This window comes from Rhinolophus ferrumequinum, chromosome 13 (assembly GCF_004115265.2).
Source record: "Rhinolophus ferrumequinum isolate MPI-CBG mRhiFer1 chromosome 13, mRhiFer1_v1.p, whole genome shotgun sequence".
Taxonomy (NCBI): Eukaryota; Metazoa; Chordata; class Mammalia; order Chiroptera; family Rhinolophidae; genus Rhinolophus; species Rhinolophus ferrumequinum.
This window is the reverse complement of record NC_046296.1, coordinates 41,657,396-41,670,257: the sequence shown is the minus strand read 5'-3', so window position 1 is coordinate 41,670,257 and position 12,862 is coordinate 41,657,396. Positions and strand designations below refer to the sequence as shown.

Here is a 12,862-nt window from a genome sequence, read left to right as displayed (position 1 = left end):
CTAACTTGGAACAGCAAAGAGCAAGCCATCAGTAGTATATTCTACGAAATCCCTATATGCTGAAGGAATGTGAAAAGTTGCCGTCAGCTGCTTGATATCCTTGAGATGTCCACACAAGACAGTCTTATTCTGATGAATCAGCTGGCTAAACTTCTGACGAAAGTGACAAATCGGGGGTGATCCTCTGTCTTCAGCTACTTTTCAGTCTAAAGTAGACAGATGTATATTTTTTGCTTAAGAAAAATCAAGCTGTAATATGGAAATTCTGTCTAAGCGCTGCTACCAGGCAGCCCAGAGAACAAACACCCCGGGAGAGCTGAGTGAGCGTCCCCACACAGTGACGGATGTTATGTTGCTGAGATCTTTGAACTTGAAAAATCTGGCTTGAGTTTGATTTCTTTGGATGCAAAAATTTGCTCCAAGTGAGTTAAAAAATAAGGGGTGGGGCAATGTTTTCATGTAACTTAGGGGAAAATTATAGGAGTCACATGGGGGCTGAATTGTTGATAAACCAATCAGATGGTCTATCAAGATGTATACCATGTTGATTTTTTCTAGTTGTGGAATTGGATTAAAAAAACCCATTTTATTTTGGAATAATTTCACGCATACAGAAAAGATACAACTATAGCAACTCCATTATCTGTGTTTACTACTTATGTGTATACATCGTTTTATTTTTTTCTGGACTATTTGGAAGTAACTTGTAGGCATTCTGCCTCTTTATCCCTTAATATTTCAGTTGTGGATTTCCTAAGAACAATAATATTCTCTTACAAAACCACAGTGTAGTCATCACGTTCAGGAAATTGAACACTGATTTTAATCTCTAGATAATATTTCAATGTTGTCAGTTATTCTCATAATTTACTATATGGCTTTCCATCCCTCTAGTACAAGGATATGGTCTAGGGTAACATACATAGCTACATTTAGTTGTTATAAAATTCTTATTTTTCACCTCAAATCCATTTTTATAGACCAAGATGAGGAATACAAAGATAGACAAGTAGCGTTTGTCATTATTATTCCCGCAGAGGTTTTCACATGTGGAATTTTACATGCAAAGGGCACTCAATATATAATCACTGATTTCTATTTCTTGAGAAAAATTCAAACTAGAAGGAGAGAGAACATGGTAATATAGTTTGGCTAGAAATGAATTTGGGAGAATTCTGAAAGACATAAAAGTAGTAGGGCAAAGACTATAAAGACTAGGAGGGGAAAATTCCCAATTCATGGGAATTCCATCATGAAATGATCTTTCCCAGCTTTGGGGGACAGGGTCCTAGAAAAATCTAGTGAGTATTATATTCCACCAAATATTTACTGAGCACTTGCCGGGTATTCTGTGTGTCCTTCTATGGAAAACGCACAACTGGAAAAAGGAATGAAACCACTAATGGCAGAATTTCAGGTATCCAGGAACTCTGACGGGTTGGGATGGCGGTGGGGGGAGGCAAAGGCTGTTTGCCCATCACTTGCAGCACAAATGGGAATGTTTTCCCCACAGAGAGGGAAAGCTGATTCTGGCTGAATCTGCTCTAGAGAAGTATCACTGAGAGATTATTAAAAAAACAGGTTTTCTACATATGCAGAGAAAAGCACCCAGGCCATGACCACAGAGGTGTGGAGAAACTCACACATTCCAAGAGGAGCTTCCAGGCACCAAAGCTGTAGCCACAGGGATGAGGGGCACTGTATACAAACACGGTCTAGTTATTTCCCTTCCCATCCTGTTATTCACTAAGGCAAATGTCTTCGCTCAGTCTGTGACCCCTTGCCTCAAAATGGTGTTCTTGCTTCTCGTTGGTATGGCTGACCCTCAGTCCTAAGAAGAGGGAGCCCAAGTTCACCAGAGCACTCGCCCTCCTAGATGGCCATTTGTCCGGAGGTGTTCCCTTGCTTCTACTCCACCTGTCCTTTCCATCCAGTAGCCCGTTTCCCACCCACAGCCAGCAGTTCCCTTTGGCTTCCACAGCACTTGCCATCACAAACAGGTAACAAGAGTCTAGGGTTGTAACAATTCATCATCAGCTGAGTGGCTACAAGCTCAGAACTATCCACCTGGGCTGCTCCCCTACTGCTTCCAGGGTTGACATTGCCACCAAGTGAGGAGCCAAGGCACCAAGAGGAGAACTTGACTTACACTCGTCTGTTTCTGTCACGTGTAAGACCTCATGGAGGAACTAAATGATGGAGCTACAATTCCTGGGTTTTGTAACCATACAGATACAAAGACTTGGCCTTATTTTAAAAGGATGACAATGTAACTCACAAAAGGCACCGTGTATTAGATTTCTATCTTTGAAAACAGTTTTTCTCTATGATGTCCTAAAGTAGGGGTCAGCAAACTTCGGGCTAGCAGATCAAGTGCAGGCAGCCGCCTGTTTGTGTAAATAAAGTGTGTTGGAACACACTCGCAGCCGCTTGTTTACCTATTGTTTATGGCTGCTTTCCCACTAAAACGGCAGAGGTGAGACAGAGCCTGAATGGCCAACAAAGCCTAAAATATTTATTCTCTGGCCCTTGACAGAAACAGCGTGCCAACCCCTGCACAAGAGCAATGAGGCACGGCAGAAGCATGAAAACGAGACAGGTACCTGTTGACTGGCAGGTGTTTTCTTGTGACATGGCGGTTGTCACTGTTTCCGTGGCCGCATCTCTGACGGTTTGCTCCTCACTCTGCAGGAGGGTGAGGACACACCTCCAGAGAGCAAGTGTATCCTGCAGTCCTAAGAAGACCAGAAGGAATCCGAATTACCTAGGATGCAATTTATAAGCAGATACAAATACCGCTTCAAATCCATGATGCAGGACAACAGTAGTTCATGAGCAACGGCCATTCTTTTTATCTGGGTATTACAAGAAAGGAAGAGCTGAGATTCAGAGAAACACTGGAAGAGAGAGGGCCCTAAGGGACAAGATTTGGAAATATCTTTTATTTTTTTGAGGGGTGAAGGTTTCTGGAGGCAACCAGCCCCAGGCAAGGACCCCCAGAAAATACGCCCAGCTGACTAAGGCCCTGGGCCTAGCTGTCCACAATGACTCACAATTCTCAGGAATGAAACATTATACATCAAGAGCGCTTTGGGGAAACTAGCCCAGTGTTGATATGAATGACTGTTTGAGCTTATAAATTCTGAAAGCAAAGTTTCAATCAAGATTATGCTTTGGGGGCAAAAATTGAAAAAGGGTAAGGAACCATGATAAGGGCACCAGCCTATACCACATCTGTGTGGGGCCCACTACCTGGCTGCTATTACCCCTGGGCAGGGACTCTGTCTAGTCCCTGTGCTAGGTGCTTCTGTGGATGATGGAATAAGAGAAGATAGCATCTGCCCCTGAGCACCTAAAAGGAACATCGAATCAAGAACAAGATAATGAGAAGTCAGGGATCGAAGTGTGTGGTTGTGACTCACCACAGGGAAAGGTCACAGTGGACCTGGCGCACCCAGGGCAGATTTTATGAGGGAGGTGAAAGGTGGGCAGGGCCTCACGGAAAGAATCCATGCTGCACAGATGGGGTGGGCCCAGGTTTGTGGAGGGTCACGATGGAGGGCCGCGGAAGCCCACCACCCATCACCATCCCTAGCCTTCAATGGGGGACCACCCCTGTCCTGAGAGCTCTCCTTAGCCTCCCCTCTCCCTCAGCCATCCACGGAGAACCTGGTATCAGAGTCGCCGACATCTTAGTCATACCAAGAACAGCAATGGCTCCCTCTGGGGTTTCGGTCTCTCTTTTCTGTTACAAATCTGGCTTTAAATTTTACTCAGTCTTTCAGAATCTACCCATGCTCATGTTCTCTAGGGTTTCGTAGTTTCCTTTTTTAGTATTTTCCTCTTTAACATGGTCATGTAGGTCCTCAGGATCCTCAATCTCCCCTCTTTAGTCCATTTCAATTTTTCTTTTTTCTTTAATGACTTTGTTCTGTCTTTGACTTGTCCCCATGGACGTTTATGTCCTTTGTCTCTCAGTTCTGTACCCATCCTTCATGTTCTTGCAGGCCATCAGCCACAACCAACCTCCTTCATTGCTGTCTATGATGCTATAATCAGTTCCAACAATTACGAACGAATAGCTTTTGCCAGGACTCAATTTCACTCAGGAATTCCAGGTAATTCTACGCACATTTTGCCTGATAGGAGCTAGGGGTACAGTAGCCAAAGTCACCCCAAAAATGTGCTACAAAATATTACTCTCACTGGAGAAGCTTCATCAAAGTTTACAAACCTTTGCTCTTATTCCTCTGGGTCCAGTGATTAAATCACAATCATAGAAGGTCCCCTTTCAGTCCCCCTTTGGGTATAAGAAAAATGCCTGGAAGTCACTTAGAAGAAAAAATCAAAAGGACATCAAAGACAACTTTGTTTCCCAGAGAGATCCAGGGACACAAGACACTTCATTGGTCTGATCCCCAATAACACTTCACATTTGAATCTCACCATCTAAAAAAGGAATTCTCTCCTAGTTTCTGTAAATCCTTTCTCCAGAACTACACTGCAAGCTGCTTGGCCACAGGGACCATGGTTTATTCTCCAGGACTGGGCATTGAAGAGGTGAACAAAAACAGAATTCCAGTAATAGAGGGGAGAGAATCACAGCACAATAATACGGGAATAAGACAGCAGGAGAGGACAGGGTCGGGATGGAGGCATGGCTTTAGGTCCTGGGCTTTCCTTTTATTAAACCCTATGTTTAAAAATAAAACAAAACACCACAATTTACAAAAATCATTAAAAATTAAAACGAAACAAAAACCCCTATGCTGTTTCACTTCCTTAGGATTTCCTAGAGCTTGGTTTTCTCAAACACCACTGACATGACGTTCTTTCCTAATCATTATTCTTAATTGTCAAGTGGTGGCAGTGAGGAAAGAGACAGGAAGGTAGAGGGCATGGCTGGAAACCACCTAAGCTCCATACGTCCAAGTGATTTCAAAATTTCTCTACGATTGTGTCCCAAAGACGCCTTAAACTTAAAACTAAGTTCAGTGAAAGGCATCAGCAATCTTTCCAGTCACTTAAGCCAGAAGCCGGGATGTCATCCTTGAATCTCCCTTTTTACATTCACCTCCACCCTGAGTCCTGTCGATTCAATTTCCTAAATGCCTTTCAAGCCTGTCCCTTCTTTTTCCTCAAAGGCACAGCTTCACCTTGACCCATTCATTTCTAACCAAGCTCATTGTAACAGGATTCCTGGAAGAGGTGACAGTTAGGCTGAGTTTTGAAAGACAAACAGAAGTCAGTGAAGCAGCAGTATGTTTATAAAACTGCTCCCTACTGATGACGCACAGGGCCCATGTGGGGGAGCGGCAGCCGACGAGGAGGAAGGGGCAGGCCAGGCACAGAACAGGAAAAGCCTTATAAGCCATGTTAAAGGGTGTTTCGATTTTATCCTGAAGGCAAGGTGAACCCACTCAAAGGCTGGAGTGAAACGATCATATCTGTATTTCAGAAGGGCCACAAAGGCATTTGGAAGCATAAGGGGAAGAGGAGAATGGTGTGGGGGACAAGACAGACACAAAAGAGGCCACTGAAGAGGCTGTGGGTGAAAAATGATTGGAGTAGGAACTAAGAGGGTGGGATGTATTCAAAAGATGTAAAGGTATAGTGCACATTGTCATTTCCCATCTTCCCATCTTTTTAAATTGGAGGATCTATTCATGCTTTTAGCACATTGGGTACAATGGACGTCCCCCCACTCAGGGCACTTACCAAGAATGGGGTGGGGGTTGGTGAGGAAAAATGGTGTGGTGCTGGTGAGGATTTCAGCAGCCGCGAGCCTGGACTCTGTGGGAAGATGATCTCCACATGATGAGACGACCAACTGAACCCACTGCTTCAGCTTGGGGATTACTGAGTCCCTGGTCTGAAAACACAAAATGTACAGCAGTTCAAAAGATGCCATCATGGGCTGATGTGGAATTAGAGATGAGCTACATACCCTAAAATAGACCTGCAAATTAGTTCTTGTCACAGTGGGAAGAAAGGTTTTTAATTGTTTTTCCATCCCAACTTGGGAGAAATAAACAAGCCCAGGGAAGAAAATCTGACTTGTCTTTCAGTAATACGGAGTCACTATAACTAGCAAGCAAGTTCCTTGAGTCTTTTTTGATGCAAATCAGGTGATCAGAATATTGGCGTATTTGATAGCTTCAGTAAAGACACATCTTTTGGGGAAAGACAATGGCAGCAAATAATACTTGTCCCCAGTAATCAGGTATTCCTTTCTATCTTTAATAACAGAATCTTAGATTGTTGGCTAGGAATGTGGGCATCCAGCTAAAGACTACATTTCCCAGACTCCCCTGAATTTGGGAGTAACACATGTGACTAAGTTCTGACCAATGGGATGTCATTGGAAGTTGTATCTGTGTACTTTCAGGTCACACCTTAGGAAACAGGTGTGACCTTCACTTCCTGGTTTTTTACTGTTTCTCCTTCCTACTAGCTAAATAAGGACAAGATGATGCGAGCTGGAACAACCATCTGGGACCATAAGGTGGAAGCCATGTTGAGGACAGCAGAACAATAAGGCAGAGGGCCTGGGACCCAACACTGTAAACCCACCCTATCTGCTTTGGACTGCTTCTACCTGGTTTAAGCCACTGGATTTATGATTTTCTGTTACAACAGTTAAAGCAGCATCCTAAACTAACATTACTGTTTAAACAAAGCTCTATTTTTTTTTTATAGTAACCGCTTCACTGAGATATAATTCACGTACCATATAGTTCACCCATTTAAAGTACATACACAATTCAATGGTTTTTAGTATATTTACACATACGTGTAATCATCACCACGATCAATTTTAAAATATTTTCATCACCAGAAAGAGAAACCTTTACACTCTTTAATTATCTTTCCCCATCCTGTCATCTGCTCCTTTCCCCAGCCCTAAACCAGTCATCTCCCATCTCTATGGATTTGCCGTTTCTGGGCATTTCACATAAATTGAATCAGACAATATGTGGTCTTTTGTGACTGGCTCCTTTCACTTAGCATACTTTTAAAGTTAACCCATGCTGTAGGATGTATCAAGACTGCATTCCTTTTTATGGCTGAATGATATTCCATTGTATACAGATACCATATTTTGTTTACCCATTCATCAGTCGGTGGACATTTGGGTTGTTTTCTATCTTTTAAATCCTGGTTTTTCACTTTTTCTAGAAAGGGAATTACTGTTCTAAATGTACTTTACTTCTGCTTATCGACTACGACTCTATAAATGTTCAAAATGAGACTCTGGCTCCTCTGGTTATGGGCATCAGTGGAACTAACCTGACGAGCATCTTAGACCTTGAGGAAGATTCTGACTCCCAATGCACAAAGAAACCCAGGTCTTCCTGGGAACTTCTTTTATGTGTTTCTCTGCAGTTCTGCTAATTTTTCTCTCCCTGGAAAACTCCCAATTTTCATCAAATATCACTTAATTCAAGCACCAAGCAGTGCCATTAAGACTTACATGACAACTGGTTAAAAATGGCTTTAGAAGAGAATGGTATCTTTTGGCACTTTTAGGCTGCCCTGTGACTACTTGCTTAGACTTGTTTTCTTCCCCTGTGCTGTAATTTTTTAAAGCAAATCCTCTCCCTTCCTTCAAACCTCCTTCTCCCTCCCGACATACAACTGACTTTTTTTTTGGCTTTTCTTATCTCCTAGTGACCACCTGGCTTCGGCCCCCTAGCCTGCCTTTGAATGACAGACCCGAGGAAACTGTTTCTGCTTAATTTTCACCCTCTGGTTTACTCTCTGCCGGGCTCCAGGCTCTCTGCGTTGAACAATCTGCTCTGTGAAGTCTTCCTCAGCTTCCCAAACATTCTCTCCTTTCTATGGATTCCAACGGCTTCCTCCCAACTAGGATATTTAATGCATGAGCAAACACTCCTCTTCTCTCATTAGACTGTCCCTCTAATCTCTACTCATCGTTGTATGTCCAGTGCTGCTTTATTGTAAGGAATCAGGATCTGCAGTGTTCTGTCACCACTGTCACAGTGCGGTGATGTGTAAACAAAGCCTTCAGGTAATTTTACTGCAGTATTGACGACCATCTACTTAAAATAATTCTGTGGTGGTGGCACCTTTCTCATATGCCCCTACGTACGCATGCATTTGGCTTAGGGCTTCTTCCCATGAAGCTCTTGATTACGTTAGTTCCACCTCATCCCCCAAGAACATGAAGACAGGTGGGGAACATCTGGGCCTCCATGCAGAGCCATCTGGGCCAAGTTCTGGGGGAATATTCAAGCCTCGGTGATGTATTTTCATACATAGTTGACTAGGATGCAATCCTAGTGACTTGCAATCCTTGGAATTGACTTGTTCACTCCCTCTTTAAATAAAGAGTCAAGCTAGAAAAATAAGAAAAAATAAAGGATCTGTGTGTGTGTGTGTGTGTGTGTGTGTGTTGGTGGGAAGGAGGTTGTGTGATCCTCATAGACTCCAATCCAATGTGTCCAGAACAAGAGAAAAGAAATGTCAAAGGTGGTACTCAGATGAAAAATCAACATGAACAGTATTTTTGTAGAAGCCACACACACAATGCCACAGTTACTGTGCCTACTGACCCCTTCTAGGTAAATAAGAGCCCCAAAACCTAGACCCCAGAACTGGTAGCATCAGCCTTACCTCGTCACGCATCCCCATGTGGTGGGCAATCATTTTGGAGGCAAGCCTCAGAGCTGCACTTTGAATTTCAGACCTAGAAAAAGTAAGCCAAAAAAACACCCCCCAAATAAAATCAAATATATTATATATATATATATAGTTTTTGCAGCTAATCGGAAATCCATGTGGATGTGAACGCTGGAAATCTTTACCTCATGGCTATACAAACACGTCCAGAAGTAATTACCTTGTTGTTATTAATATGAAAATCTAACATCATTCTATTGCTTGAGCTTAGAACATACTCACGCCTAGGCTGAGATTTAGACAGAAACACAGGGCCTGAGTCCTTAGGCCAGGACTGTGCTCAAGTTCATTGCATAACTGACAGATGGGACCACACATCATACTGGGTTTGCACAGGGAGCGTTGGGGGCAAACCTTTCATTGGAAGCAATATCCATCGTCCAGTTCAAGAACTCCTTTGGGGTTAGTTGGATACAGCATTCCGTCTGGGGAAGCCACTCACTGGGGTCCATGCAATGGAGAATCTTCAGTATCTGTGTGAGCCAGATCCATGGACAAAAAAACAAAAAAACAAAACCCACGAAAAAGTTTTCAGAAGCAAAATAATCACTATTATCATCAAACACTTTGCTTAGTTCCCATCTATGCATAAAGCAAAGCCAAGCCAAGCACCATACAAAGAGACTCCTTGCCCTCTGCATGCTGAATCTCCTTCCGATTGCTCCTGGGAAAAACCAAACCCAATCCTGCCTTCATGATCTTATCACTCTGCTGGGTTCGCCAAAGAGTGTAGGAGTGGAAGGGGACAGTCAGTACACCAGAGACTTTACCTTGCAGAAGCATTCTGGGTGATTTTCCTTCATCGCTAATATCAAGAACGTCCCTCCCATATTCCACAGCAAGGGTGGCAGTTCCTTCTCTCCTAATCCAGAGTTTGCTGCCGAAAACCTTTCCAACAGGGCTTCCAGGGTCAGCAGGCGCACTTCAGGGAAGGAAGAGTCTAACAGCTGAGAGAAGGAGATGGGAACATCCCTTGCCTGCTCTCTGGCCCGGGCTGCCACTGCCCACACTGCGGCAATGGCTAGCTTGGTGATACTCTGGAGGTACTGGGGCAGGCCTGGCACTCTGAAGCCATAGGGGAATCCCGTCATCAGTTCTGATCCTGAGATGAGCTGTCTGATTTCTTCCCAGAAGCCAAGATGATCCAGAACTAAAAAGCAAAAAATCAAAAGTATCACTTTATTTCAAGTTCCACAGAAGCACATGGGAGAACACAAGGCTCTGGACATACTGGGAGGGACTATCAGATGTCTCTCCTGAGTACATGTCACACAAATGATATATTAAGTGACTTGCCCACGAAGCTTCCGATTTCTGACGCAAAAGCAATTTCTATGTAAGTAATCTATAATTGGTTCCCTACGGGGACAAGAGACATTTCTATCAGCTGTGCTCCTGGCACCCCTTCCCCACATTCAGTACATATGAACTCAGTGACCTCTTGAATCACCAAGCCTCAAAGTTGAACAGGATAAATGACATCTAGTCCAAACTTCTTTTAGGGGCCCCGATCCCCTTGACAGCACCTCTTCTCACGGGCTCCTGGTTGAGCCCTACAGTGACTTAGCGCTTACACGACAGACTATTCCATTGTTAGTAGATCTACTGGCCTAATTCTGCAGTTGGAGGTTCCCAATGAGTCTTTTAGGCATTTGAATACAGTTATTATGCCCCCCCCGTCTTCTGTAGATGGAACCCTATTTCCTTCAACTATTCCCCATATGATGGGGTTCACCTTCTCCCACTATTCTAGCTGCCTTCCTTTGGACATGCTTCACCTTCTCGTAAGGTATGGCCTCAGAAAATGGAACACGACTCTTCCATGTGGTGTCACCAGCAGGACTACTACTTTCCCTGCTCTGAGAGCAGGTAACTAGAGGTGCATCACACGGCTGACTCATGTGGAGCATCGAGTGAACTGAAACCACAGCCTTTCTTTTTGTTTGCATGGTCTACTGATGGTGGTGAGTCATCTCCTCCCAGCTTGTACTCAGTACTTAGATCTGGACTTGTTTGCTTTGTTTGTTTGTTTTGAACACAAGTATATCCTTGTTAAATTTTATCTCCCTGTTAAGTTTTATGGTTTGCTTTTTAGATTGCCAAGATCTTTTTGTATTCTCAATGCTGATCGAAAACACTTAGTGCCTGCTTACTATATTCGGGGGAGGGGGATGGTGGGTTGGGGGGGAGGAGGAAGAGGAGGAGAAGGAGAAGAAGAAGAAGACCCTTGAGGAGTTTATAGTCGGTTTGAGGACGAGAAATAAATAGGTAATTCCAATATAGCGGTGTAAATGATAGCCTGAGTCTTACAGGGGGAGACAGAGGAGAATGGGTTGGAACCACTAAAGGCAGAGCAAAGGTTCAAAGGCCTGAAGCACGATGGACCATGTGGGCAACGACAGGCAGTCTGATGTCACTGCAGCACAGAATTTGAGGTGGGGAAGGGCAGGCGATAAGGCCAGAGAAGTACTGTGGCCAGGACACAGAGAATCTCCTAGTCCATGGGAAGGGGCTTGGACATTCTTCTGTAGGCAAGGGAATGCCACTGAGGGGTTCTTTTAAGCAACAAAGTCAGGTGAACATGTTCACGGAAGTGTTCTCATTGCTGAAAGGGTAGTAAGAGGTAGGGAGACCACTTAAGAGACGACTGCAGTAGTCCAGGAGAGAAATGATGGGAGCCTAAAGGAAGGAAGGGGTAGGGAGGAGACAGGTTTGAGGAGCACTAGAGGAATAAAACTGGCGGCACTGGGGGACTGACTGGTCCCCCATTCTTCAATGCTCTGAACAACTGCTTTTAGAATGGACACTTATTGAGTATTATTATAAGCACTTTGACATGTATTAACTCATTTGATGAAGTACGTACTATTATTAGTCACGTTTTACAGAGGAGGAAACAGAGAAGTTACTTGCTCCAGGTCACAGAGAAACGAGCGGGTAAAAAGAATATAAAAGCCATAAGAATGACCCAAATGAATGCAATGGGCACTTATCTGCTATTGGAAGAAGTAAAAAGAAGGGCTTTCGGGAGGGCTTTAACACTCAGACGATCACTTACACCACGATATTGGAATTACCCATTTATTTCTCCTTCTCAAAATTTAAGAAGGCCTCTGAAGGCTGCCCAGAGGTGCCTGACTGGGAGAGGAAAGGGCAGCTGCTCCGGGGGAGTTCGGAGAGAGTAGACAAAGAGAGAGCTGTGAATAGGTTCGCCCGAAGTAAAGTGTCAACAGAGGAGCAGCAGGAAAGGTTAGGGCAGAGCCACAAACCAGGAAATTATCAAATGACATTCATTGAGGCACTTTCTCCAAACTGCTGCTTAGACAAAATATTCGCTATCGTGCAGCAAGACCCAAAGAAATGTCCTAAAGCAGAGTTTCTCAAACGTGAGTATCTGAATTACCTGGAGGGTTTGTGAAACCCCAGACTGCTGCCTGGGCCTCACCCCCAAAGTTTCTGCTTCCGGAGATCTGGGGTGGGGGCTGAGAACCTGCCTATCTAAGCAGCTCACAGGGGATGCTGACGCTGCTGGGCCAGGTACTTTGTAAACCACTCCTCCCAGGTGACAGTTCTTAGCCAGATGTCATGAAAACCACACAAGCCCAAATCCCAGTCTCAGAGATTCTGATTGGTTTCGAGGTGGGCGCAGACATTTGTAGGCTGAAGAAGCCAACAGGAAATTCTGCTGTGTCCCCCAGCTGAGATCTGACTCTCACAGGGTTTCGGGGTGGGGAGGTAGGGTTGCAGTTTCAAGCAGAGCACAGCTGATTGCAGTACTCACCATGGTGAAGAACTAGGAAATGCACCACACTCCATTTTCCCTTACAAATGAAAACACCAAAGCCAGCAGGAATTCAAAAGAATGAATAAGAAAGCTATAAACGCCCCTGGCAGGCCTTCGATGCTGGCTCATGAGGTGCAGGTTCAGTTCTAGGTCTAGGATGTAGCCGAGAATCAGAAAGATCAGACTCCGTTCTCAGGAAGTCCCCATTAGGTGGGGGACCACTGAACACCCTCTCCCTAATACCCAGAGTGAGGGGGTCTCTAGGTGGAATAGGTAGGAATTAGAAATCCCCTCTACTTTAAGGAGGGCGCAGCTCCCAGTGACCCATGCGGGGACTGAACCGGCAACCTTGGTGTTATTAGCACCGCGCTCTAA

General features: G+C 44.4%; 1 protein-coding gene across 3 annotated transcripts in view; it reads right to left on the bottom strand.

Moving 5' to 3' along the window:
• The window catches only part of THADA (THADA armadillo repeat containing), a 291,641-nt gene that overhangs the window by 39,215 nt on the left and 239,564 nt on the right, over nt 1–12,862 (bottom strand). For 2 of the 3 annotated variants that reach the window (XM_033125139.1, XM_033125140.1), the window contains exons 32-36: nt 9,474–9,853; nt 9,058–9,176; nt 8,638–8,710; nt 5,719–5,872; nt 2,604–2,735 (exon numbers count right to left, since the gene is read on the bottom strand). In XM_033125139.1, coding sequence (XP_032981030.1) covers nt 2,604–2,735; nt 5,719–5,872; nt 8,638–8,710; nt 9,058–9,176; nt 9,474–9,853 — 858 coding nt within the window. The remainder of the gene's footprint in view (nt 1–2,603; nt 2,736–5,718; nt 5,873–8,637; nt 8,711–9,057; nt 9,177–9,473; nt 9,854–12,862) is intronic. The other variant, XM_033125141.1, reaches the window with a different exon arrangement.